This window comes from Pezoporus wallicus, unplaced genomic scaffold (assembly GCF_028554395.1).
Source record: "Pezoporus wallicus isolate ANWC-B61680 ecotype Strahan unplaced genomic scaffold, APGP_CSIRO_Pwel_v1 contig_4191, whole genome shotgun sequence".
NCBI classification, from domain to species: domain Eukaryota; kingdom Metazoa; phylum Chordata; class Aves; order Psittaciformes; family Psittacidae; genus Pezoporus; species Pezoporus wallicus.
Genome location: NW_026641383.1, coordinates 1 through 27,774, shown reverse-complemented (window position 1 = coordinate 27,774; position 27,774 = coordinate 1). Strand labels below are relative to the sequence as shown.

The window sequence follows — 27,774 nt, the reverse complement described above, 5'->3', positions numbered from 1 at the left end:
TTTCTTCAAGGTTGAGGGAATATTTAAATTTAACTTGAAAGAAAAAAAAAATTTATATTTCCAGTGATATTCTGAAGAGCATTAGAAACAGTTCTGTCCATTACCTTTAACAATGTTCATTTAGTACACAGAAATTCAAATCACAATGAATACATCTTACTAATATTTCTAACAATTAATTTAAAGTTAAAACATGAGTGATTCTTCTGTGCTTATGACTAAAGACAAATAAAATATATCTGATTATAGGTAACCTCTCATGCTTTTAAACCCTAGGAGTTTTGGAGGAGTATTTACCGCCACCAGGACAATGACCAGCTCTTGTCCAGTTCCCACAGCAATCAGCAGTGATCAAGATAGTTTCACTGGTGGAATAAACACCACAGACATGTTTTAGCATCACAACTGGCTCTCGTGAGACCTCACTCGGAGTATTGTGTGCAGTTCTGGTGTCCTCAACATAAAAAGGACATGGAACTGTTGGAACAAGTCCAGAGGAGGGCCACAAGGATGATCAGGGGACTGGAGCACCTCCCATATGAAGGCAGACTGAGGAAGTCGGGGCTGTTCAGCCTGGAGAAGAGAAGGCTCCTTGCAGAACTCATAGCAGCCTTCCAGTATCTGAAGGGGGCCTATAAGGGTGCTGGGGAGGGACTCTTCCTTAGGAACTGTATTGACAGGACAAGGGGTAATGGGCTCAAACTTAAACAAGGGAAGTTTAGATAGGATATAAGGAGGAAGTTCTTTACTGTAAGGGTGGTGAGGCACTGGAATGGGTTGCCAAGGGAAGTTGTGAATGCTCCATCCCTGGAGGTGTTCAAGGCCAGGTAGGACAGAGCTTTGGGTTACATGGTTTAGTGTGAGGTGTCCCTGTCGAAGGCAGGGGGGTTGGAACTTGATGATCTTAAGGTCCTTTCCAATCCTAGCTATTCTATGATTTAAAGGTGTGGAAAGTTGTTTCATCCATCAGCTCCTACAGCTGAATCACTGTGAGCATCAATTCAAGAGGGATACATCTTACTAATGTCAATGACTTAGTCCAGACAGACCTTGAAGTGCAGGATCCACTCCCGTACTTTGACTCACCATACTGTCAGTGACACGTCATTAAATTATAGACTTATATTCTGAGCTAAGCGTGTGTACCTGGAGACCCTGCCTTCATTGTTTCTCACTTCATCTCTTTAATGATCCTCAATAAACATACTTTTGCAATATGTTACCACAGTTCCCTTTTTATTTACAGACTGTCCCATCTCTAAGCAGTTCTACAGCACGTCAACAAGCGCTGTGCTAAAAGTATGAAACTGAGGAAAAAAAGGTTATATAGGACCTAATTCCAGTTCTTACTGGAAATCACAAATGCTTTACTATTTCAACATAAAAATCTTCAACTAACAAAAACCAGAAGTTTTCTAGGAATGTAGAGAATCACACCTGTTCTACACCAGTAATTTAATTTACATTATTATGACTGATCACTCAAATGACTAAGTGAAAAAAGCCTCTTTTCAAAACTAGAGTCTTGAAGAGAACATAATTAATATCTAATGGATATTAAAAATTTCCCCATGCTATCTCTTTTGAGATTTAAAAAAAAAATATTTTTTTTTTTTAACCCTAGGAAGCACAGCTTATGGAAAGCATTTCACACTACAAGCATGCAAACCCTACACTCTGCAACTGTCTCCACCTTTCTTTCCAGAGGCTAAGCAGATGCTTTTAAACAAGAAACAGTTTTGGTCATACTGACTTCTCTTTGTGCTAACCTTCAACACATACCCACTGCGTTTTCAAATATAATTCAGCCAATAAAAATATGACTTCAAATACTGTTTCCTTAATGGAACAGTATTTGATAATCTGGAGAGTTTTGTATTAGCTTAATTAGATCCATTAGACGTGTGCTACGGTACACAGAACAGGAAAACAGACCTATATTCATTATCTCTTCTCAGAAACAAAGCCTGACAAGCAATACTGGTGAGAAACAACAACTGGTAAAACCCCTGGGGAAAAAGAGAACGCTCTTCATTTCCAGAAAGAAAACATTACTTGTCAACCATTACAGAAGAGCTCCAAGAGTTGGCCTTGCCAGCATGTGCAGGCATTTTCTCCAGCTGACCCTCAAAATCACAAGCTGCTGCCAGCCTGTAGCACAAAGCAATCAGAAGCTCAGAGAAATAAATGATTCAGTTCTGTTCACACTAATGAAGCTCATGCTAATGAACTTGCCTCTTCAGGTTTTGGGGAGGTGGGAGTGAGAGGCTATAGCTGTATCACAACCGTTGTAATTCAGATGCTCTTGAAAACTGTTTCTCAGACCGTTGAAGCACAGGCACGGAGGGGGGGACCAGCTACAGACAGGAGGAGCATGCCAAGGGACCCTGCTCGGCCAAACCCTTTGATAGCACAAAAGCCAATTCTTGTTAACATCGGGATACTGTGCATTCCTTTCACTTGGAAGGGCTTTAGGGCAAATAGGGGGTACCTGCTGCGTGCAGCTTTGGGGTGTATAGTTTCTTTCTCTTGCTCTAAAAAGAAAGGCAACCCTGGGAGAGCAGGGTGGGGAACAGAAGCAGCTTTCATCATCTTTGGGTGTAACAGCATACATGGGTCCAAGTGACACTAAGCTATTTGTCAAAGTTAGCTTAGCATGCTCTTCTGCAAATAGTAGCTTCAGACAGAAGGAACTAGAGAAGATCTCTGCAACTCTGTGGTTTCTGGATCCTCCTTTGCATACATTAACCGGACTCTCTCCCAAGGGCTGCTGAGATATCCAGTCCTGTAATATACGAGCTGTTCCCATAGATGTTCCCTGGACATTAGTCCAGTAGACTTTCCCACGTTTCTGGAGACAGTGGAGGTTTTCAACTAGTTAGTAGGTTGTGCCTCACAAACACTGTTTATTAGAGTCCAAGAGCTCTCCTGAGAATTGAAATTAAGATAAAATTAGATGCAACAGCCCGCTTGTCTGCACTTGAAAATGGTTATCCATCTTTCAGGAAAAAAACCAAAGCTAAAGGCTTCTACACACCCAGCAAATTTGTAAGTCAGAAATCACAAGCGACCTTAAACTTAAGTGACCATTTAGTGTTACTACATCAAAGAAGAAACACTTTAACTAATCTTTAAGTCTTCATCTAAGCCTTGGGAGACCACACAAATTTCTTTTATTCAAATTTCATACTATGTTCCAATATTACTAACTGTAATAAACAGTTAGAAATGAAATGAAACTGTTTGCTAATAGAATGAGCTAACTGTGAATCACTAAAAGGATCATAATACATATATTGCTTAAAACCTGTAGTTCAATCTTTTTTCTGGCATGTAATAAATAGATCTTCTGCAACAACTATTTCTTATTCCGACTTGTGTAGCCTTTTGATTCATTGCTGAGGAGACACTAACCAGGTCAACGGACATTCAGTAGACTTGTAAATATTTTCAAGTTGGAGTTATTCTGATTTTCATGAATCATGATTGTCTTGGATGGGAGGACTCACACCACACAGCAGCAACAAAAAAACACTTAACTGCTACTGCAGATGGGAAAAAATGAGTGTGCATGCTGAAGTTGCAGGCAAAATTCCATTCTTCCTGTACTTCTAATCTTATTATGCTTGATTCCATCCAGATTTGTCAAATGTGCACATTAAAGATGAAACTCCTCTCAATGGGTCACTTCCATGCCTCTTGACTGACTCCTCCATTGCCATTCCCAAGTTTCCCACCAAGCAGAAACCCTCCAAACCCCTACCTATTTTTTTTCTTTCTGTGCATACAAGCTCACCAAACCCAGTGTTCTCTGCTAAAATTACTTTTTCACTTGAACATGAAGTTCAATAACAGTGGAGTAGAGATTCAGCTATTTTTGGCCTAGCTTACAATTGAACGCAAAAGAGATCTTTGCATTAGTTTCTAAAATGCATCTGAAGTGACCACATCATTTCCCTCTAGCCTGCCTCTGCCATTAGCCTGTGCGTCTGCAGAAATGACCAGTTTGAGCTCACAATTCCATAAAACGCAACTTCCTAAGTTTATTTACAGGAGGTGTCATTTTTCTGTGGTCTGAAGACTCATTTGATGACAAAGGAGGATGAAAGGTTGATTAAAATAGGCAGCCACCACTGAACCGCAACCTGAGCCATGCTCCCATGGTCAGATCATACTTCCTGCAAACCTGCTCTGCTAAGCTCAAAAGCAGTGGCTCCCCCACCCCAGAGCCATCCTAAAAACCATCTTTAGCTGAAGGAAAATTGCAGATCATCAGGACTTTGCTGTCTGGACCTACTTAGAATAGTAGAATGGTTTGGGTTGGAAAGGACCTTAAGATCATCTAGTTCCAACCCCCCTCACGCTTAACCATGTTGCTCAAGGCTCTGTGGAGCATTTACCACTTCTTTGGGCAAACCATTCCAGTGCCTCACCACCTTCACAGTAAAGAACTTCTTCCTTATATCTAACCTGGACTTCCCCTGTTTTAGTTTGAACCCGTTACCCCTTATCCTATCACTACAGTCTCTAATGAAGAGTCCCTCCCCAGCATCCTTATAGCCCCCTTCAGATACTGGAAGGCTGCTATGAGGTCTCCACGCAGCTTTCTCTTCTCCAGGCTGAACAGCCCCAACTTCCTCAGCCTGTCTTCATACGGGAGGTGCTCCAGTCCCCTGATCATCCTCGTGGCCCTCCTCTGGACTTGTTCCAACAGTTCCACGTCCTTTCTATGTTGAGGACACCAGAACTGCACACAATACTCCAGGTGAGGTCTCACAAGAGCAGAGTAGAGGGGCAGGATCACCTCCTTCGACCTGCTGGTCACGCTCCTTTTGATGCAGCCCAGGATACCGTTGGCTTTCTGGGCTGAGTGCACACTGCTGGCTCATGTTCAGTTTCTCATCGACCAACACCCCCAAGAACTTTTCTTAAAGACTCTGTCTAGGCCTTGTACTACTTACAGAACAAGAATAAATAAAAATTTGGGAAAAAAACCCCAAAAGACAGAACGAGCCCACCCACTAATAACATTAGTCATAGCTAGATTTCTGAACAATGCCTGCACTCTCAGATTGTAAACAGACACTAAACGCTTGGATTTTAAGCGGTAAACATAAAAGAAAAAGCACTACTCCCCCCGTTCTTGAATAATAGTTTCCAAACTACTTAAATTATTTAAAATAGAAAAAGGAAGAGATGTACAAGAAAAAAGGCAATGGAAAATGCTTCTTGGAGAGCACAGATAGCTGTTGGACAGACTAAAGGGAGATAAAACAAGGAACTGAAAAAATAAGGAAATGTTTTATTAATACCAAATATGCTTGCAACTTCAAGGGTCAAATAGAAAACTAAAAATCTATTTATATTGAAAATACAAATATCAATTGTCCATCCCGGCCTGTATCCAACTGAATTACAGCAAAAAAACCCCAAGCTTTGCTGTCAGTTTTCTCCCCACTTGAGTCAAATTCTTTGCTATGGTTCAGAGGCAAAGAAGTGTCTTGTTTCCAGTAGTTCTTAAATATGCAGCTGTGTCACAGACAAGTTTGAGAGGTTCAACCTTTTCCAAAACAAATGTGCAGACACATGTGCTCCCTGAACTCCCTTCGGCTGAAGCAAGTTGTCTTCTTGGAGAACATATAAATCCTGCAGGTGACATGCAGGATAAAACATTTTCTTCTTCAGTCCTCCTGAAGGAACTGGTTCAGAAATAAGAACTCTCAACAGATGGAAGCCATTTAATGCTGTATTGCTAAAGACAGAGAGGAAAATAAAAGGCAGAGAGAAATCCAGATAGGATATAATAAATACCAGATGGTAAACTATAAAATTAAAAGAAAATGCAACAGAGGGAGTTAAAGCAGGAAGAGAGGAGACAGACATGGTGACAGTCCCGGAATTGGTGACATGACCTTAAGAGACCACGTGGTCAGCCTCTTTTTCTGCTCCTCTGTTCTCTCACAATACAGTAAATTAGAACTGTGTTTATCAGGTTTGTACAATCATTCTGGGAAAATGACTTGCTGTCGCAGCCACCGCTTCATGTTTAATCTCGTTTCACTTAGGAGAGTTAAAAATAGAAGTTGGAGCAGCTCATGTTTTGAAGGCACGTGGAAAAGAAGTTGTAGCCCTACCCTGAGCACAGTAAATGGTGCAGACATTAGCAGAGCTTATTGGAGCTCTCTGCAGGCAGCAATCCTGTCAGTGAAACAGGCAAAGCACAAACTTGCTTTATGAGGAACCAAACACAGCAAACAGAACTAACACCATAAATTAATTTTCAATTTTACTCCATGTATCTTGTTTGCATCTTAACAGTTAATCATTAACTCAGCTCATTTCCCCCTTGGTTTACATTTGGACATCAGCTTCCTTTACAGCAATGCACAGATGCTCCAGCAGTGAACAACATGAGATACATGAGTCACACCCCTCAACTGTATGATGTCTTGCCATATAACGTTTTACAGCCAAATCTTGACTCCAGGCTCTGCCTTCCTTCCTTTCACAGCACTATATTGTACATTATTACCTGCACTACCATGGGCAATGGCTGGAGTTAGATTTTCCTACCTGGGAATAGAGGGGTTTCTGCACTCCTAGGCCAGGCTCACACCATGGCACATCACTGCCTTAGCCCATAACCCTGCAGACACATTCCACAGCAGCAAAGAATAAAGCAAGTAAAGGAAACAAGGCTACAGACCACACAATTTCAAGGGAAGCAAGCAAGAGCACCTTACCATCTGGTCATTCATCACCTATTTTGACAACTTGTGTTGCACATTTACAGGTTTGACAGGTGAGAGGTAAGCTTCCAGTCTCAGGATACCAGCCTGCAGATCTCGCTTTTGATACAGATAAAATGGTTTTCCCTCTTGTCAGCTCAGTGAAATACAAAACATATTCCCCAAACCATCAGCAGCTATGGTGGCTGTTAACAGCTGAGACTTTATAACAAGAAAGGAGTAGCAGGTCAAACTTCCCCATAGGCATCAAAACTGTTCTGTAAAGGTCCCTGCTCCATCCCCAGTGCTGGAAAACAACACCTGATCGGGAGCAAAGTCCAAATCAGGTTGCTCAGAATAAACCATCCCTCACTTTCCCATAAAGATGTAAGTACCATTTGCTGTGTCAAAAATGGTTACAAGTAAATGCAGTAAAAGTTGTTTTTGGAAAAAGAAAAAAAAAAGAAACAAAAAGAAACAAAAAGAAAGAGCCAAAACATCAATGTGAAAGTACCATCCAACAGAATTCCATTAAATATTAATGACTGCTTTAACTACCCCAGAGTTCTCTATTTCTATCAGGTTAGGCTCCTGATGAAATCATCCATCAGTAGAGCTGGCCAAGTAATTGGGTTTTCCAGCAAGCTCATAGGAACCACTCCACACCCCTGTGAATTCACAGACAACATGCATCGCTCTTGAGAGCTGCACATGCATGACAGTGGTCTGAAGAGCTCGTAGACACATACCACGAGTAAAAGGTATGTGGTGACCAATAAAATCTGTCTTTAGATTTCATCATCGCAGGCCTTAACCGAAAAGCTTCATTACTCAATTCCTCCAAGACACTGTGGCCCGTGCCATCAAAAATAGTTCAGTTAGATGCGCGTATTTGTTTACAAGGAGGCATGTCCACTAACAGATGGGGAAAGAGTCCTTCTGCCAAGTTGCATCAGCCTTTGGGCTCCTTTGGCTCCTCAAGAGAGGACCATCTTAGAGGTCTCAAGAGGTCTGAAGTGCAGCATAACAACCTCTAGCCTCCTGAGGACTCATCAGTAAAGTACAGCTCCAGCTACCCATGCATCCCACATGTAACACTGGAGAACAAACCTTGAGGCCACTCTGGAAGACTCCAACCAGGCTCAGAACCATCATCTTCATCCCAGGCAATGTATAAAAACTAGAGTCTGTCACTGAATGGTGTTAGAAGGGCAGTTGTTTCTGCCCTCTGTTCTTACCTCTGCATTCTCTGTAAACATGTATATGTGAGCACCATATGAATATCTGACCATCATAGCAGCCTTCCAGTATCTGAAGGTGGCCTACAAGGATTCCGGAGAGTGACTCTTTTATCAGGGGCTGGAGCATTAGGACAAGCGGTAATGGGTTTAAACTAAAAGGGGGAAGTTCAGGTTAGATGTAAGGAAGAAGTTCTTCCTTGTGAGGGTGGTGAGGCTCTGGAACAGGCTGCCCAAAGAAGTGGTGACTGGTCCATCTCCAGCAGTGTTTAATGCCAGGTTGGACAGAGCCTTGAGTGACAAGCTCTGGTGTGAGGTGTCCCTACCCATGGCAGGGGTATGGAACTAGATGATCCTAAGGTCCTTTCCAACCCAAACCATTCTATGATTCTATCTACTAAACTAATAGCACACTGCTTAAATGTGCCATTTCTACTTCTACAGAAAAAGGGAGTTATGAGTATTTTGTTCAGAAGAGGCAAAAATTGAGTTTAATGAAAAACACAAAAGAAATCACAAATTACTCAATTGCATACAATATTTGTACCATATTTGACTATGTAAAACTACAGGGTACTTATACGAACAGCTTGTTCTTGTTAGAACAGAATATAAACTACTTTTGAACCTCAAATGGCAAAAAGAGTATAAGAGAACAGCGCATCTGATGCGACAGTCTGAAGAGAGACAACAGAGCCATGTGCAAATGTCAGACAAGGAGTAAAAATGTGTTGCTTACTTGCCTTTTACACAGATACTACTTAAGTGTCAGCATCTATCTTCAGAACGTGTTTCATAATCCTGGCATCATGGTTTATAGAGACTATAAAGAAAGAAAAAAACTACCCACCAAGCTGAGGTAGGAATCTTTTGGCAGAGATCCCAAAAAATCTTAAGCAGAAAAAATCTAACCTTATTTGGAAAAAAAACACAGAATTTCACTCAAACTGTATTTGTATTGCCACTTCTTATTGTTAGAGGAGAGATGAAAAATGTGCTTTCAGAAATATATTAACATATGCAAAGGGAGATAATTTCAAAAGCATTTTAAAAAATTATTAGAAAAACACAAGTCTAAAAATTGTTTGTACAAGTTGGCTCTTATTTCACATTTGCTCTGCACAGTATATTTTAGGTCTTCTTTCAGTGAGATTCTGTTGTAATTTATTTTTACTTATGTGGAATCACACATAAACCAGCATTGTTAAGAGGTAAATATAGAAGACGGCAAAGAATTAGAGGGATTAAAAAAAACGTGTTCCAGAATCACTGTCACCTTTAGAATAGCAACACACAGTCCTTAAGGACAGCAGATAAACAGATACCGAACTCCACAGGGAGCTGGGAAGGAGGAGGTAGTCACAAGCTTGCTATACAACTATAAAACTACCAACATCCTATGAGATGGAGTTTGCTGATTTAGATCTTTGGCTATCAGCTATAAACCGTAAATGGCTATCAGCTCATGCACCGTAAACAAAGTAGTAAGAAATCAGTTGGTTTTCCCAATAATGAGCTCCTAATCCTTCACAATGGAGGCCATCCATAGAATCACAGAATGGTTTGTGTTGGAAGGGACCTTCAAAGCTCATCTAGTTCGATCCCCCTACAAGGAGCAGGGACATCTTCAACTAGATCAGGTTGCCCAGAAACACATTAGTTTGGTCTTGAATGTCTCCTTGAATGTCTCATTCACCACCCCTCTGTGCAACCCATGCCAGTCAGTTCTGACTTACTCCACATATTAAACACTTTTTAAAGTTACGGAAAAGAAGACATTTACAATGATAAACACAGAATTAAAAAATAGGATACTTTAGGCTCTGCCTTCAAAGAAAGTCACTTAATCTTTTTCTAAAGTCAGCGATCATCTAGGGGTGAACTTTGAGCCCTCTCAGTAAGTTGCAGCCAACACTTCCTGCCCAAGTGAGGCCCACAGGGAATCGAACCACCCATTCAGACAGCAGATCAAGCTGCCAGAGGTTCTTACATGACAACTTCTGCCCCATTAGGCTCAATGACTAAAACATCAATGAACAAAAGACTTCAAGTAACAACTGCAGCAAATATGAAAATCAACATCATCCAAACATGTTGAAAAGTTCAAATCTCCATCACCTTGGTCACCAGACTAGAAGAAATCCAGAGAATACAAGCTGCAAAATGGAATTAATTGTAGTCACACAGCATTTTCACCATTCTTAAGATTTTGGTATTGTCAGCTTGGTTTTTAAAATAGAATCATTGAATCATAGAATAGTTAGGGTTGGAAAGAACCTTTAAGATCATCAAGTTCCAACCCCTCTGCCATGGGCAGGGACACCTCACACTAAACCATATCACCCAAGGCCATGTCCAACCTGGTCTTGAACACCAGCAGGGATGGAGCATTCACAACCTCCCTTGGCAACCCATTCCAGTGCCTCACCACCCTAACAGGAAAGAATTTCCTCCTTATATCCAGTCTAAACTTCCCCTGTTTAAGTTTTAACCCATTACCCCTTGTCCTGTCAATACAGTCCCTAATGAAGAGTCCCTCCCCAGCATCCCTATAGGCCCCCTTCAGATACTGGAAGGCTGCTATGAGGTCTCCACGCAGCCTTCTCTTCTCCAGGCTGAACAGCCCCAACTTTCTCAGCCTGTCTTCATACGGGAGGTGCTCCAGTCCCCTGATCATCCTTGTGGCCCTCCTCTGGACTTGTTCCAACAGTTCCATGTCCTTTTTATGTTGAGGACGCCAGAACTGCACACAATACTCCAGGTGAGGTCTCACAAGAGCAGAGCAGAGGGGCAGGATCACCTCCTTCAACCTGCTGGTCACGCTCCTTTTGATGCAGCCCAGGATACGGTTGGCTTTCAGGGCTGCAAGCGCACACTGAAGCCGACTCATGTTCATTTTCTCATCAACCAACACCCCCAAGTCCTTCTCCACAGGGCTGCTCTGAATCTCTTCTCTGCCCAAACTGTAGCTGTGCCTGGGATTGCTCCGACCCAGGTGTAGGACCTTGCACTTGGCATGGTTAAACTTCACAAGGTTGGCATCATCCCACCTCACAAGTGTGTCGAGGTCCCTCTGGATGGCATTCCTTCCCTCCAGCGTATCAACCCAACCACACAGCTTGGTGTCATTGGCAAACTTGCTGAGGGTGCACTCAATCCCACTGTCCATGTCAGCAACAAAGATGTTGGACATGACCGGTCCCAACACCGATCCCTGAGGCACACCACTCGTTACTGGTCTCCAGCCGGACATGGAGCCATTGACCACAACTCTTTGTGTATGGCCATCCAGCCACTTCTTTATCCACCGAGTGGTCCATCCATCAAATTGATGTCTCTTCCATTTAGAGACAAGGATGTCGTGTGGGACAGTGTCGAATGCTTTGCACAAGTCCAGGTAGATGACATCAACTGCTCTACCCCTGTCCATCAGTTCTGTAGCCCCATCATAGCAGGCCACCAAATTGGTCAGGCAGTATTTCCCCTTAGTGAAGCCATGCTGGCTGTCACCAAGCACCTTGTTGATTTTCATGTGCCTTAGCATGCCTTCCAGGAGAATCTGCTCCAAGATTTTGCCAGGCACAGAGGTGAGACTGACTGGTCTGTAGTTCCCTGGGTCATCCATTTTCCCCTCCTTGAAAATGGGGGCTATATATCCCCCAGTCGTCAGGAACTTCACCTGACTGCCATGATTTCTCAAATATGATGGCCAGCAGCTTAGCAACTTCATTTGCCAGCTCCTTCAGAACCTGCGGATGGATTTCATCAGGCTTGTGCACGTTCAGATTTTTAAGATGGTCTCGAACCAGTTCCTCTCCTACAGTGGGCACAAGGTCTTCATTCTCACAGTCCCTGCGTCTGCCTTCCAGGACTTGGGTGGTGTGGTCAGAGCCTTTGCCAGTGAAGACTGAGGCAAGGAAGTCATTCAGAACCTCAGCCTTCTCCAAATCCTGTGTAGCTAGCTCTCCCAAGAGCTTCCTGAGGGGGCCTACGTTCTCCCTAGTCTGTTGGATATACTGCATCCAAATGCTACAAACCAGTACAGTAGAAAAACTAACATACATTATCCCAAGCCAGCAGCTGCTAAGCATTACTGGGAATGGAAAATTTCAGCTTAAAAAGAGGCTGATTTATGTCATCCAAATTTCCTTTCATACACTAGCTGTGAACTTCAGTGGCTAAAGTGAATGCCACAGCTCTGCATCACTGATAGGGTGTTGGTTATTTAGCACATTAACACATCTTTCCTGTTGCTCTCTTCTTGGTCTGAATTGTGAAATGAGGATGTATATCTTAGCAGAAGAAATTATGCTCACTCCAATTTAAAGTCTCCATTGACTAGTCTTTTTTCACTTGCAGTGAAACAAAATGTATGTACCTTTGAAGAAAGCAAGAAGTCTATTATCACCCCAGCTGTAGGCAGCCTCATGTGACACCAGCAAGGCTGGAGTAAGAATTTCTACTCCGTTGCCAATATCAATACTCTCCTGGAGCAAGCAAGCACTAATCTTCCGTCACACCAGTTGTAACAGACGCAATTTCAAAAGTATCATGTAATAAACAATATCATTTCAGTGTACAGGCTTCCTTTCCTTTTACCCTTTCTTTATACATCAAATCAAAGAAGGGACATCTCACATTCTCCCCTTTTCATAGGCCATATCTCAAGAGAAAAAACAATTCATACTAGTCCAGAAAATCACTACTGCTGAGATGATGGCAGTGAACTTCATTACCTTCTCCAGCATTTCCCACACACTTTGGGAAACAGGGAACAGAGCATTAGCGTTACTGTAATAAATACATGAAACTACACATGAAGCCTAAGGGAGTCTTCTTCCCTTTTCAAATATACTCCGTACAGCATATGCTTGATAAATACTAATTAAGCATAGTAGAAGCATTTAATTTGTAGTAATGAACTTCAAAGGCAAGATCCAACTCCCTTGTCTTCACGATAGACTCTTGATATGGTCAAGAGAAACTCTGCAGGGACCAGAGTGGACTAATGAATTTCAGCATAACCAATATACTTGCCTTTCTGTGCATGTGTGCAAACACATGAATATACTCCTATGCTAATCACATACTTGTGTATATGGAACTTCTGTTCACCACACCTGTGTGGAGTGGGTTTTTTGAGAAACAGAGTGCATCCAAAACTTGATGGTGTTATTAATGATGAAAATATTACTTACTGACAGAAGTTCTACAAATGCAACAAAGTGAGCCACATGGCAAAGGGAAATCAACAGCATACAAAACATGAGGACCAGCAAGGAATACAACTTTCTCAGCAGCAGGCTGTTGTGGAAGCCATTAACAATTAGCTGATTTTCAGTAGGGCATTTCAAAACTAAGAGGTAATGCAGAGTCATCATGACCATGAAGAGCTGCCACTGATCTGCCTGCTCTAGACGCAGATAGGGAGGGCAGCCCCCTCCTCTGCAACTGGGACAAATTTCTACTTGCAGAGATACTATCAACACTGTAATTGAGGAAAAACGCAGAGAGAGAGACTCTCATTTGGGCAATAGGGAGTCTACCACACCTATTACACACCAGTGACGCAGGTCTACCGACTTATTTTGATTTACCACTTTTCCATTGACAAGAACATAAAAAAATAATATGAGAGGAAAGGTCAAGTAAACCATAAAACGTAAGGTAAGCCATCTGCACTAAAGTGACACAGCTACAGCATAAGAGCACTTTATGTTCTCAAATGAAATGGGTCTTAGATTGATCTTGTTAAGTAAATAACCTTTCCCCTGTCTCACACTTGAGTTACAGAAAATACTACTAATTAAATGAATGATGTTATAATAGTGGGAGTCCTCCTGCTTGTGCCTGCCTTCAGGATTTGCACTTGTAGTGGCACATCAGTAGGAAGACTACTAGGTTTGTAATATGGAGGCGCAGATTCCTCGCTCATACCCCATTGTTTAATGACAGTCCACTTCATTCCACTCATGGTGCAGAATACCATCACCTCTGCATCCCACAGCTCTGACTCCACCTGCTATATAGCTCTTCAATAATTCCAATAGCAATGAAAGCAGTATTGCAAATACAATAGGCTTTAACAAACACCAACTTTCATAACTGGAGAAATCACAGGAAAAGGAGCATTAAAAAAATCCAGAACAATGCAGGTACATTGTTCTTCCTAGTCAGGTTGTGTGTGACACACACACTAAATTGCTGCTCTAGGCAGCGAAGCACTGATCTTACTGCTCCTGTCAATGTTCTTCAACCATGTAACATCCTGCAGCCAACCCTCCTCTCCAGTTCATTCTTTTGAAGAACTTTCCCCCTCCACTTTATGCTGTTCCTACAACTGGCAGTTACACTAATCCTTATGTGAACTGACTGCACATACACATACCTAAAACCTAAAATAACTCAAATCGGAAGCACTAATAAGAACACTTCAGGTCAGTATCCATGAACATTTTCATGGCCACAATAAAGCACATTCAAGTAAACATTCCATTTGCTACCCTCCTAAGATGATGCTGAAGTACAGCAAAAAAAGCAGTAACTGTGTTTATATACAGAGGAGAGAAAATGCAGAGGTGCAGTCCAGCTTTGTTAAAATTAGTGAGCTATATGACAGTGATATTTCACTAAATTAGAGAGTATATTTGTTATGTAGTTGTTCCAGGCAAACATCAAATGAGACAATAATTTTCCTATGTATGGCCAATTATAACACTGTAGACATACCCCCCTCCCCTCCCAAAATTCTGCATGCAGTTATTGTTAGTTTATTTTTGCCTAACCCAATAACAAATAGAATTATTCATAATAAGCACGGTCATTCACTGGAGTGAAAGTTATAACACTATGAAAGATTCGTATTTGGCCAGAAAGCACCTCATATTGACACAGCGCTTGCTGATACTGCTTTGTGAGCAACTTGTTACCTTTTACCCAAATCCAGAAGAATGAGCATGCTTATGGAGTTATCTTTCTAGTCAGTAGATGGAGGCACAACTGCAATTCTAAATGGCAGAAAACAAGCAGTCTCTCCTATCAACTCTTCCCAAATGATTTTGTATCAGTCTTTGGACTGAGGCTGTTCTGCTTCTCAGCCTGCAGAAGCTTGGACAACTGCAAAGCACTAAGAGCTCACGACTCAGCTCACATACTTGAGGAATCACAAGCTATCTGGGGAGAGGCAAGAATGACAGCTCTTCCCTTAATAGAAAATGCAAGAAGTCATTTATTTTCCACCAGTGGCTGTCAGCAGAAATCCTGCTGAAGGCCTTTATCCTCCACAACAGGGTGAACCCTGTGACTGTTTTCCTGCTCTGACTTTTCACAGATCCATTTTATGAAGAGCAAACAGCCTCTTCCTTCTCAAGCAGAAACAGTGATGCTTTGGGACCTCCTTTCTAGGTAACAACAGCAACTTCACAGGAAAAGACTGCAGTCCCTATCAGGAAAGGGACAGTCTTTAGGGACAACACAGGGTAACAGCACTAGGCAGCTTCCAAAGCACCCACAGTTTGCACAGGTGAGTCCAGAGCATTTTACACACCGAGCACTTTTATCCACTAGTGTCATCAAGTTTTCCCCCACAAGCCTTTGGATCACATTTTGATCAAAAGCTTTCTTATTCAATAGATTTTCATCAAAGGCATGAAGAAAAGTAATCACTAGAAATAGCTGGGCATTCCACAACATAGAAATAGCTATGAGATGGGATTTGAATACACTATGTGTGCCAGGGGCTAAGCAGAGCCAAATAATGTTGGTTACCATCAGCCTCTTGGCTGAAAAACAGTGAAATTAAACATCTGTCATCAGAAAAGTCTAGTAGAAATACCAGCATGGTTCCTAATGAAAGTCACCAATGGAAGAGAGCTAGTGAATGTTATAAAGTCTATACATAGAGTTCAGGTGCATTTTACATAATAGATATCAAGCTCTTGGTTCTCATATATCACTTGCATAGAGCCTGATTAATATTTTTACCAATAAGTGCCAGTATTTGTTATTGCAGATGGTGGCACCCTCAGTATTTCTGAAAATAAACCCGTGCAAATCAAATATAATAAAATATTTAGACTCCTCACACTGCAATTTTTATTGTCATTTAGCCAACGTACAGTTTGTTCTGAGGCAGAAGAGCGAACCAGGACACTTCCAACAAAGCAGCAACTGAATCGTGTTCAGTAAATCCAATAGCCTGCTGCCACCAAAAGGAAAACAGTAGAATTACTCCAGGTGTAAAGTAACTATTACCAGTGGAATACAGTTAACTAAACATACGAAAAGAGAAGACAAATTTAGTATTTTAGTCAGGATGATGAAGTCTTTAAAAACCAAAAAAGCTGGGGATAAGAATTTCTAAAAGCTGATCTACAATCTCCTTCAGTTTCTCAATATTTTGCCACCTTATGGGACAGAAGGCTGGGTATGAAGGTAAAGAACAACTGACAGAACATTAAAGTGGTACAGTTCTCCAGGGCCAGCCTTCCTAGGGCTCTGATCTACCTTCCACGATATTCCACACCAGAAGTGAGATTTTTTTTAAAGTAAATTTAATAAGGTAACATGACTTCTCTCCAAAATAAATTCAGCATTTTAGAGGTCAAATGATTCATGTAAATTCAGCAGATCTATGGGCAGGCTGTAAGAAGCAGATCATAACATCGTTTATAAATACAAACCCAGGACTAGTCAATACACAAACAAGGGGGAAAGAAACATTTAAATGCTTATTGCTGCAATAAATATGATATGCTTTTGTGGCTCTTCTTCATCTCAATACTTCTCCCAGGTGCCATGCTTTGCACAGGTGGAACACAGGAGGGTACAGGAAAAGTCCTTCATCTTGTTTATACTCAGCTCTAATACAACCAAGTGGTTGATTTATAGTACAGATTTATGATTACTACTTAGAAGATATGAAGTACTACAGCAATTAATTCACAAGGGTAATGAATGCCTCTGCTTCTAACTATCAAGAAGATGGGTATCAGAGAAAAAAATCCTCAAGAGACAGGCAGAAGGCATTATTCATCTCATTCAATTTAGGTGCTTACATTCCCTTGGAATTCAACAGGACACAGTACAAGACATCGAATTCTTTCCAGATTGGCCATACAAAGGACCTGGGCTTCTAAAGGAGGTGTTTGAAGCCAAACAGCATGGCTACCTCCTGAAAGAATGTATTTGACGCAAACAGGTATTATCATCAATGGAGACAGAAAAGCTACCTGTTGCCTTCTGAAGTTCAGATAAGATCACTGCACACAAGGAAAATGTAACAAGTACAAGGAAAATAAACAAGTACTCTGACTTTCTATTGTCTATTTCTGCTATTTGCTCCCTTTCCTCCACTATCCAGAGGAGGAACAGAAAAATAAAACCACATAAAGATAACATAAACATTTTAATCATGCAGATTTTTCACAATGAAATATCAAGACTTGGAATAAATTTGCTCCAAAACTCATGTGACAATTGACAAGGAAGGGACAAAACAGATCTCTGAGTGGAGCTTGCTCCTCCAGCATCCAAGATGTGTGTCCAAATACTGAGATGTTATAAACACAGAGGAACACTTTTGAAGTTTGCTGTTGTCAACAAATACAATATAACGCCACCTCCCATGTAGTTAAATTCAGAGAGATACTAGAAGTGTTCCAGGCAACTCCCTAAAGCATGCAAGTATGTGTGTGGTAGTTCTCAGTTACTTGAAGATTTGGTTAAGCAACTGGTAGGGCCAAGATGGCGCTTCCCCTGCACATCCTTCAAACAAAAGAGAACAGCTCACACTGTATCTGTGTGACCTCTATGTCATAGCTTCAGAAGAGCCAGTTTATGCAAGAGGCAGAGATCTGTAGGCTAGCTGTAAGAACTAAAAAGAGGGTATCAAAAATACTAGCCAAGACAACGGTTTTTCCTACTAGGTAGATGGAGGAACAGGAAAACATGTTTAAGCCTTCCTTTCAAAGTACAACACTAATATCAACCTTTCCCTCACAAACTAAGAGGTGCGAAAGAGGAAGGGCCCTCAAACTGACCAGAAGGCCAAGAGATTTTTTTAGAATGCTCTAGAACAGAGGTCCTGAAAATATCCACAGGAATTAAAGTGTTACATCCTTTAAGTCACGCAATTCACAATATTTGACTTGAAGCTGTGTCTGTAAATGTAGTTGGTGTATTGCTTAGCTCGGAACTTCAGCTTTAAAGTGTGTTGAACAACATAAACTTTGGTTATATCCCAGGAATTTCATTCATAAGATGAGAAGAGTGGTGGCAATAAAGACCATAAGATGAACCTGACAATAGTGAGATGATGCTTTGTTATTTATGAATACGAATTTATGTTGGAAGGCATGACCCTGAAGACCACAACTGTTACCAGTTTTGGTTCTTAAAGCAGCACACAGGGAATGTGATATCCTCTCCCCAACACATTGCCATCCTCCTAAGCTATATGTCTATGTTACAGAAATGGGTAAATATTGAATACTTTGAATCATCTGTGCTTTCTGGGGCCTGAATTTATGTTATCTCCAGAATATGACAGCTCAACAGTGCTTGAATAAGAGTTGTATTTGAAACCTAAATTTCTCTAGCTATTTCCTGTAAACATGGTACTCTCTTTTCTTCTGGCCTCAAACACACCGCATTGGCCGAGCAGCTATGACATTTCAGTGATGGCTAAAGAGCCACCCACTTCTGCAAGCAGAAAAAGAAACCTATATAGTTTGGAGATCATTCACATGAAGTCAATATTCATCTAAAGTTACTATACGGCAGTAATGCACTGAAATAACTAGAAAAATACTAATTGTGTTTCTTATCTGCCCCATCTCTCACAGGTAAGCCAAAGGCACCTCAAAAAAAGCACCAAGAAGTCCAGGTGAGGAAAAAGGTATACCTATCAGGTCTAAAAAATTACTACCAAAATGGGAGAATGGATGACAAAGTAAAATTTGGCTTGGGGAGATTTAGCAAAGAAACTGATTTTTAAATTAACACAAAAAATGAATAAAGAATTGATTAGGAATCTACAACAAAGCACTGACGTATCAGATAGAATACATGAGGAGAATCCTAGAATCCCAGGTTGGAAGAGACATCAAGGACCATCCGGTCCAACATTTCCTGGCAAAGCATGATCTAGACTGCTGCGCAGAGCACCCTGCCCAGCTGCATCTTAAAAGCATCCAGTACTAGGGAAGTCACCACTTCCCTAGGGAAGCCATTCCAAATGGTCAAACCCCCTCATTTTGGCCATAACATACTTCCCCACTGGCATACATCTTGCAGAACACACACCAGATCCGACTGCTCTGCTCACCACAGCGGCTGTCTGCAGGCATGTGTGACAGTAACCAAATATCAGATTGAAGTGGCACATTTCACACATGCAGTTTCTTACCTGCCACAAAGAGGGAGACTGCTGCTAACAGCGCTGTGGGCACAACCTAATGATGAGAGACTGAGCTGCATTCTCTGCTGAATCTTGTGACACTGGTCATTTAAAGCAGCAGTTAATATCATCTGCTGGGCTAACCTGCAAGTCTACACTAACACACTGATTCCTGAGAACAAGACAGTAATAAAAGGGGGTTGGGGGTTGAAGACACTTTATAGTGATTTTTCTTTTAAAAGACACATACTTGCTTACTTTTGACCTTGTAACAAATAAGAACACAGATAAAAGCAAGAAAATTCAATTCCTTTTAAAATTTCCAGCATTTTTTTCCATCATATAGACTAACGCAAGGTAATCCTGAGGATTCTTTCCAGTAATTTAAAAGATGACCTTCAGCAACATAAATAGCATGCAGTAAAAATAACGCGCAGTGACCGAGAAAGCAAAGCAGGCAAGCATGTTGCTTTACTTGTAAGCAAAATACGACACTTTAAAAAGGGATAAAGCTCGCTGCTGGCTTGGGCGTAAAAAATTACCCAGCCAGAACTATGTTACCACGTTTAGATACACTTTTTCCTCCCCAAAAACCTGCCAGGCTGATACAACCTGCGAACATCCGTGGATTTAACCACCAGGTGGCAGCGGCCATTCAGGTATTTGTTAGCTGGAGGCTCCCTGTGCCACACTGAGCCGTGAGAACTATACCACGGTGTTCTCTAGAACAGAGAGCAAAAACATCCATTCCAAGGGAAAATCCCTTTCTCTCTACATAAAGCCAAATCTGTTTGCTGTTTAAAGCAGCTTGCTTCGCAATTGGTGATGCTTCTCCTAAAACGCAGTTTCCTTGTTAAGAAATACGTGAACAGCAGCTCTTCGCAGGAAGTTCTCAAGTACCGCTACTTCCATAAGCATAAACCCAAGAGCCGCCTTTACCTCAACAGAGCGCTGGCCTGGTGGGCTCCTGCTTCTGAGGAGACGCCTCCACGACACCGGGAGCTCACCACGGCATGCAAGGGAAGGGACGGAGCCAAAAGCTTCACCTGCTACTGAGGGCGACCGGCTTCACGCCGCGGCAGCACCCCCGGCCCCGGCTACAGTCAGAGCCGCACAGCGGGGAAGGATGCTGGTCGCTGTGCGGAGAGGCCCCCCCCGGACCGGGGCTCCCTCCCTTCAGAGCCGCGCCGCCCGCACCCGGTACCTGGAGGAGGCCGCCCATCTTGGCGTGCAGGGCGCGGAACTCCTCCGGCGCCGCCTCGGGGTAGAGCTGCCCGCGCAGCAGATCCTCCGTGATGTCCGCGTTGCCGTAGTAGGCGGCCTGGGCGATGCCGCTGAGGAGCGCGCTCAGCGGCTTCGAGCCCTCGGGCGGCGGCTGAGGCGGCTCCGGCGCCGCCATCGTGAGGAGGGCGGAGGCACCGCCCGCCAGTACGGCGGCCGCGCAGGGACAGTCCCCGCCGCCGTACCGAGTCTTCTTCTCGGGGTGAGGCGGATCGTGCCCTTAGCAAGGCAATCGTAAGCACCGAGTACCCAACACGCAAACGGAAAACGCAGCGGCTCTGCCATCCAGACTAATTTTATTTAACACTAGCATTTAGGCACGTCGCACCGAGTACATGGAACTTATTTCAACAAGGTGTAATAACACACACCAACACAGAGCCTCCACCGACCAGTATTTCATTCCCTGACAATGCCAGGTAATGTTCCAAAGGTATCTGTGATTAGAACAGGAAAAAAATACCTCAACACAACAAAAACCCCAATTAAACCCCAATCCCATTAACCAGGACCAAACAGGAATGACATGACTGGGTAGAATGCATTTTTTTCTATGCTGATTCTTCAAGTACTCTATTTTACTGAACACTCAGTTTAAGGAAGCTTCCACCAGCTTTGCTCTCTATCCTTTTGTTGTTAAGAGGCAGGGTTGGCCACAAAACATGGGACAGTTAAGAAAAAGGTACTAACAAATATCAAGTGTTTTCTCTGTGCACCATTCTATACAAGTTTAAATATAAAAAATATTAAAATGCTTTGTATATACAAGCATGTGCAGTCACAAAAGAGACTGTGTGCTTTCAAGTCTACAGCAAATTGTCTTCTAGTATGATTTATCAGTGGCATCACCACCTGATTTCAGTTATTTAAGCCCTTCATAGTTACACTTTTTTTGACATACAAGAAATATCACATTGCTCAAAAATATAAAACATAGGTTTATGATCAACATGATCTGTTCTGCCTAGTTCTTTATTCTGTATCTTTTTGTAAGTAGAGAATAGGCAAAGTACATGTGCAAGCTGTCCCCTGGCCTGAGGGAATCTTCAAGCTAGAGGAACAGGAAAATGAAAGATGTAACAGTATGTGCAGCTAACAATTTCTCCATTCTCCACTCTCTCCATTAATTTGGACAATACTTAAAATGTCTCTTTCCTACAGCAGTATTTAGACTAAATAGCATAGTTAAAAGCTTTAAAGAATACGGAGATACAGGAGTTCCTTTCAATTGCTAGAAATTAATACATAGCATGAGAAACTAACTCCATTTGGGTACAGAGTACTCACTGCACAGCCAACCTTTCTGGGGGCAATGCTCTTCTGTGGTGAATACAGTTCATGGTTGCACGTATTGAAAAAAGGGGCAGGGTAGTAACTCTTCATGGCTTATCCATATCACCACGGAACACAAAGGAAAAGATTTCTATCCTTCTGGTTTAGATCTCTGAAGATACTGTTCCCGATGAGACACTTTCCTCTGCTTCAGGCTGATGGACATCATAATGAGCAATGCTGGTTTAGTGACTTAGGCTGAGGTACAAAGACAAATCTGTTCTTTTAATTGCTTTTTCTTCTCAGATCTCGGCCTACTCAGTGTCTTGTGTGAAGACGGCAAGAAAGCTGGTGAAAGGTGCATATTTTGACTTCAAAAAGAATATAAAATTATTCAGAATGCACGTGGCATCAATCAGCAACCTATGTCTTTAAGGATATTATTTATTTGTTTTGTAAACAACCCTATTTTTAAACAAATAAAAAACACATTGAAAAGTCTATCTATATATATACAGTACATGTTAAATCTTCACTCCATTGTGATGCCATGGTTTTAAGCAGAAAAAAAAAGAGTTCTTGATCCAAAATTCAGTAGCAATATAACCCCCTTTGGCAGTACAGCACCCAGTGGTGCCAAGAGCCTGTCCTTTCAGGAGAACTTCATTTGTTATTTATCACCTGAACCGTTTTTCGGCCATAGTGGTAATAACTGTATGCAGATGTTACCGTCGTGAAAGCCGTGATGCACCTTTGGGGAAAATAGTTCCTGTAAGTCGTTTGAGTCCAAGTACAATAATAAAGGATCATTTTTAAGCTCATCATTATTTTTCACTACAAGTTCAAGGGCTATGTCTGACAGAAATAGGTTTTACAGATAATATGCTGAAATTCAGTTTTAAGTGGATTAGATAAACAAAGGAACGGCCGTGTAGTGCAAAGTAGAATGTTTCAGTGTAACTGCATAGGAGGCGAAATTTTAACACATTAGCACTTGTCTTAGAGAAGGGAAGACAAAAGATTCAGTACTTGTAGCCTACATTAATTTTTACCAGCTTGAGAACTGTCCGATGGGAGATATTATACATTGGTAGTATAAAAGGGGAACATTCAAACCACGCAAGACTGGAATGTCTCATTTTACCAAGTTGCAAAGCTAAAGCACAAGTTTTGGCTTCAGCCTCTTTTGTTCCCTCCTCAGATGCTGGGTAATAACTACCCATATTTCTAAATTAGCAGTGCTCCTCTGTGTTAAAGGCTGACACCATTCAGGTGAGAGCCACCACTACAGTCCTACCCCTCCATTACCACTGCTCTCCCTTGGCTCACTCATCCAGATAATTTTTGAGAGTGTGTTTACAGAAGACCCTGGTGAGTTACACCCAGCATTTCTTCATTACTCACACAATAGAATCGTAACATGGTTAGGGTTGGAAGGGACCTTAGGGATCATCTGGTTTAAACCCCCTTGCCATTGGCAGGGACGCCTTCCACTAGTTGGCTCAAAGCCCCGTCCAACCTGGCCTTGAACACTGCCAGGGATGGGGTGGCCACAGCTTGCCAAAACCAGGAGATGCTAAAGAAGCTGCCACCAAAATTAGCTGAACATCTGTATTCATCAATTAAAGCAAAGTAAGAAATGAACAAACCGAAGATGTTGTAACTCACTCAGAGTCCCCGACAAGCAGCAAAGTAAGCATCTTTCACAGATGAGATTCTAGTTTTGGCTTTCAAAAGGATGAAAAACTACACTGGCTGTCAAGATCAAGGTCCCTAGTTCCTTAAAAGCTTTTGGGTTTGTTTTGGTTTTGTGGGGTTTTGTGTTTTTTTTTTAATGTCTCTCTCCCTCCCCCCAAGAAGGATACAAGTAACACTGGGTTTTCTACTACTTGAAACTAAGTTACGTAGTAATTCTGCTGTTCAGCCTCTTTGTCCTGATCTCTTACCCAACTGCTCAGGAGAAATAACTGCACTTGTAACACCTGCTCTCAGGTACAGTTAAGCTTCAGGTACAGCTCACACCTCCAATGACAGCAGTGAAAGGAACAGCCACTATTTAAGGAGTTACGCTCCTGTTTGCCTGTTTTCATTCCATCCTTCCCCTTCCTTCCTATAGTCTAGCAGGAATCACAGATTTCATCAGATGCTTTTCAGATAGGCTTCAGAAACCTAGATTTCAAGGTAGCAGGTATAACATAAAGCAAAACCAAGAAAATATTTCCCATCTATTTTTACTGACATCAAAGTTATTTCTTCAAGGACACCTATGGCATGAATAAATAAAGAATCCATACAGCCTTTCTTCCCACTCCCTTCTTTTCTATTACTCTGAATTCTGCCTATTCTGAAGACTTGTTTCCCAGCTCTTATTCCTGGATCTTAACTAGTATTATCATTTGACTACTTTTTGCTTGTACAGTAAATTAAATACCAACAAATATCTAGCTCTTGTGCTTTTAAGAATAAATGCTTAAAAAATTCAGGCATATGGGTATATTACACCATCCCTGCAGGTTTTTTTTGTGCCACACAATTAGATTAATCTCAATTACCAGTTTCTTTAAGAGTACATTAAATTATCAGAAAAAAAACCAAAACTAGAAACAAATTAAGAGATAAGTTACCATAATGTCTGTAGATATATGCTGTCCACGTAATTGAAAACAGGAGCTGCTAAAGAAGCTGCCACCAAAATTAGCTGAACCATTGTGTTCATCTGATAAAAGCAAAATAGGAAATGTGACCAAAATGAAGACATGCACTATGTAAAGAATATAGACACTTTTATTACTGGTTTAAGTACTAGTCTATATACAGAAAATTTATTTAGGAACCTCTTTTAACGAGTTATATACTCAACTGAACTATACACTATACATACTCAAAATTAACACGTACTCTGACAGAGCATAGCTGAAAATCTTTCAGGATGTAAACTGCCTTCAAACTGGTTGGCACTATTTTGAAACTGCACTCAGGGGTAGCAGGAATCAGCCCCCTCCCTCCAAACTGCACACCACTCCAAGTACTGGGGTGTTAGTTACTACTCTTACCTTACTAATGAATGTTGGTTTTAATTGGGCAGTAGCATAACAGGGGTTAAAATACCTACTGAGTGTTCTCTGTCGGGTGAGAAAAAGAGGGAAAAAAAGTCAATTTAGTATATTCGATAGTCCTCTTCACACAACACAGAAAAGACAACTGTAGCACTAAAGATTATACTGATATTGCTCTTATATGATTTACTACATAGCATAGATAGGAAAAATGTAAAAATAAATTTTATATGATCTATTACACATCATACACAGGAAAATAACAGTAGCTCTGACTCATCTTGATGAAACCTATTTTATGAAATACTGTTCTGCTTACAGATCTATCTGGTGAAAGAACAAGCACAACACCACATCTTAGGTTAACCACTCAAGTTTTAAGTCAACATCAAGTCTCAAAATTAAAATCTTTATTGTTTACAACATTGTTGAAGGCTTATTCATATTTTTATACTTGTAAAAATCACTGAATTGTAGAATGGTTTGGGTTGGAAAGGACCTTAAGGTCATCTAGTTCCAACCCCCTGCCTTGGGCAGTGGATGCCTCACATGAGGCCACATTGCCCAAGGCTCTGTCCAACCTGGCCTTTGAACACTGCCAGGGATGGAGCATTTACCACTTCTTTGGCCAACTTGCTTCAGTGCCTCACCACTCTCACAGTAAAGAACTTCTTTATATTCAACCTGAACTTCCCCTGTTTTAGTTTAAACCCATTACAGAAGGTTTAATCAAAATACAATGACTACATATTCCTACCATTTTGTTTAAAGCTATACACTTACCGGTGGAGAAAGAGTTTTGTATCGCACATAGAAAACAGCAGCAATGAGCGCTACATCCCTCAGAATAATCATGGAAGTAAGGGGAACTGAAAAACCAAGCCAATAGGATCTAGTGAAAGATCATGTTCATGATTAAAACCAAACCAAAAAGCACACAAAATATGAAGCAAGAGGATAACCACTCTCAAATGCTTCTGAACAAGTTTTATGCATGACTGAAGATTTTTACCATGATTTCTGAAAGAGTTTAATCTGAAGTCTTAAAAAAATCCAGTCCATGAGAAAATTTCTGATATAGCTACTCACTATTATTGCTTTAAAGAAATACACTTGAAAACGGCAGTGTATACTAGCTGGTTCTGGATATGGCAGCACGTGCTTTCTGTGATGTGTGTTAAGTATTTGAACAGAGCAAATAACCAAGTGCAACTGACAAAGCAAGAGTTCCAAGCCATAGTTTTCCTACCAGAAACACAAGAAATATTACTACACATAAAATCAGCTTCTTTACCTTATATAGTACATGCAATTGATGTTTTCTCACCTGGGATAAGATTTGTACAGGTCAGGCTTACGTAAAGCACACTGATGAGAATTTTATCAGCCAGAGGATCAAGGGCACTTCCCAAAGCTGATTTCTGATTAGCCCAGTTCCGTGCAATAAATCCATCCAACTGAGAAAAACAAAGGTCAATGTTTTTGTTAGAAAACTAAGAATAAAAATAGCTTATATAGGCTGTATACAGAGGTATTTCATGAATGACTTCACATAATGCAGCCAGTTTAAGATGAAATATGATACCCTTTAGCTGATATTTTATGCTTTTTTTCATATTGCATTCCAGATTTTGGAAGCCTCTGAACATATTCAATTCTGATTATTAAATAATATTAAAAAAAAAGGGAGAAAAAGGAAAAAAGAGTGACTGATGCTCTTAAAATTCACACAATTATTGTTATGATGGGTGGACCTGGGACACCTGCACACAGTTACAGACCACCGATGCGTAAGCACTGACTGGAGAAAGTCCACTTGCGGCTGGGTCAGGGAACTCTGATACTCATTCCCCGTGCTCCAACAGCACTAGGTCCCCTTCGGGCACCTCCCAGCTCCTTTCACAGTGTTGCCAAGGACATATATAGCATAAAACCAAATGTGTATTAGAATATGAATTTCAGTGCATGCCAATTGGATCACCATAACCCACCACTATCCCCACAGTATTCCCAAGCCGACGCACACGTACCAAATCCGTAACACCAGCCAAAACAAAGACACCCAATGCCACATTGAAGTTTTCTTCAACGATCAAATAGCCCAAAACTGGCGCCAAACCCATTCTTGCCATTGACAGCATGTTTGGGATGGTCCAGGGGTTTTCATACTGTAAAACAAGCAAGCAAAAACTTCAGGTCAGGAAGGCAAACCCCGATTTGGCAAGTAAAAATCAAGGCAAACACACACTTTACGTTAAACCAACCTTTGTGTGCTGCTTGCGCAAGACACACGGACACGTCCGCGAGCTACTAAACATTAACTCAGCCTCCAGAGCGACAAGGCACCACCGACAGAGACCCCCAGAGCCCTCCCGGGGCTCCAACTCTGGGAAAACCCACCCGTTCCCACCCGTACGGGGTTACGGGCGCTCCCCACCGCGTCACGTACCAGCTCGGCATAGCGCCCCGCCACACGCCGCTCCTGGGAGGGCTCCGATGGGGGGGCGGCGCCGCCGCTGAGGAGACGCCAGGCGGCGGCGGGCTCCCGCAGCAGGTTCTGGGGCTGCCGCCACCACCCCGCCGGAGCCCGGCCGCCCGACCAGCAGAACACTCCGCTGTTGCCATGGCGGCAGCCGCCGCGCCCCTCCGCCGCCGCTGCGCCGAGCCGGCTCACCAGAGGCCTTCCGCCGCCGCCCGGCCGCCTCCGCCCCGCGCCGCGGAGGAGCCCCCAGAACCCCCTGCCCAGCCAAGCGGCGGCCAGCATGGTGCGGGGTGCAGCCTGCCCGCGGGGCCTAGGCGCG

The 27,774-nt window shown here is 42.1% G+C and overlaps 2 protein-coding genes across 5 annotated transcripts in view; both read right to left on the bottom strand.

Annotated features, from left to right (window-relative positions):
• Positions 1–20,817, bottom strand: part of COMMD1 (copper metabolism domain containing 1) — a 78,369-nt gene extending 57,552 nt beyond the window's left edge. For 2 of the 4 annotated variants that reach the window (XM_057423309.1, XM_057423310.1), the window contains exon 1: positions 20,569–20,816. In XM_057423309.1, the coding sequence (XP_057279292.1) occupies positions 20,569–20,763 (195 nt within the window). In that variant the 5' untranslated portion in view covers positions 20,764–20,816. Of the gene's footprint in view, positions 1–12,344; positions 12,480–20,568 lie in introns of those variants that run through there. The other 2 variants (XM_057423308.1, XM_057423311.1) reach the window with 2 other exon arrangements.
• A 105-nt stretch (positions 20,818–20,922) lies between these two features.
• On the bottom strand, positions 20,923–27,768 carry CRLS1 (cardiolipin synthase 1). The gene is made up of 7 exons (XM_057423306.1): positions 27,423–27,768; positions 27,004–27,141; positions 26,301–26,430; positions 25,757–25,842; positions 24,971–25,039; positions 24,542–24,633; positions 20,923–22,668 (listed from the first exon to the last, which is right to left on the bottom strand). Exons 1-7 carry the CDS (start codon positions 27,735–27,737, stop codon positions 22,581–22,583), a joined length of 918 nt encoding a protein of 305 aa, XP_057279289.1. The 5' UTR covers positions 27,738–27,768; the 3' UTR covers positions 20,923–22,580.
• Between the last annotated feature and the right edge of the window lie 6 nt (positions 27,769–27,774).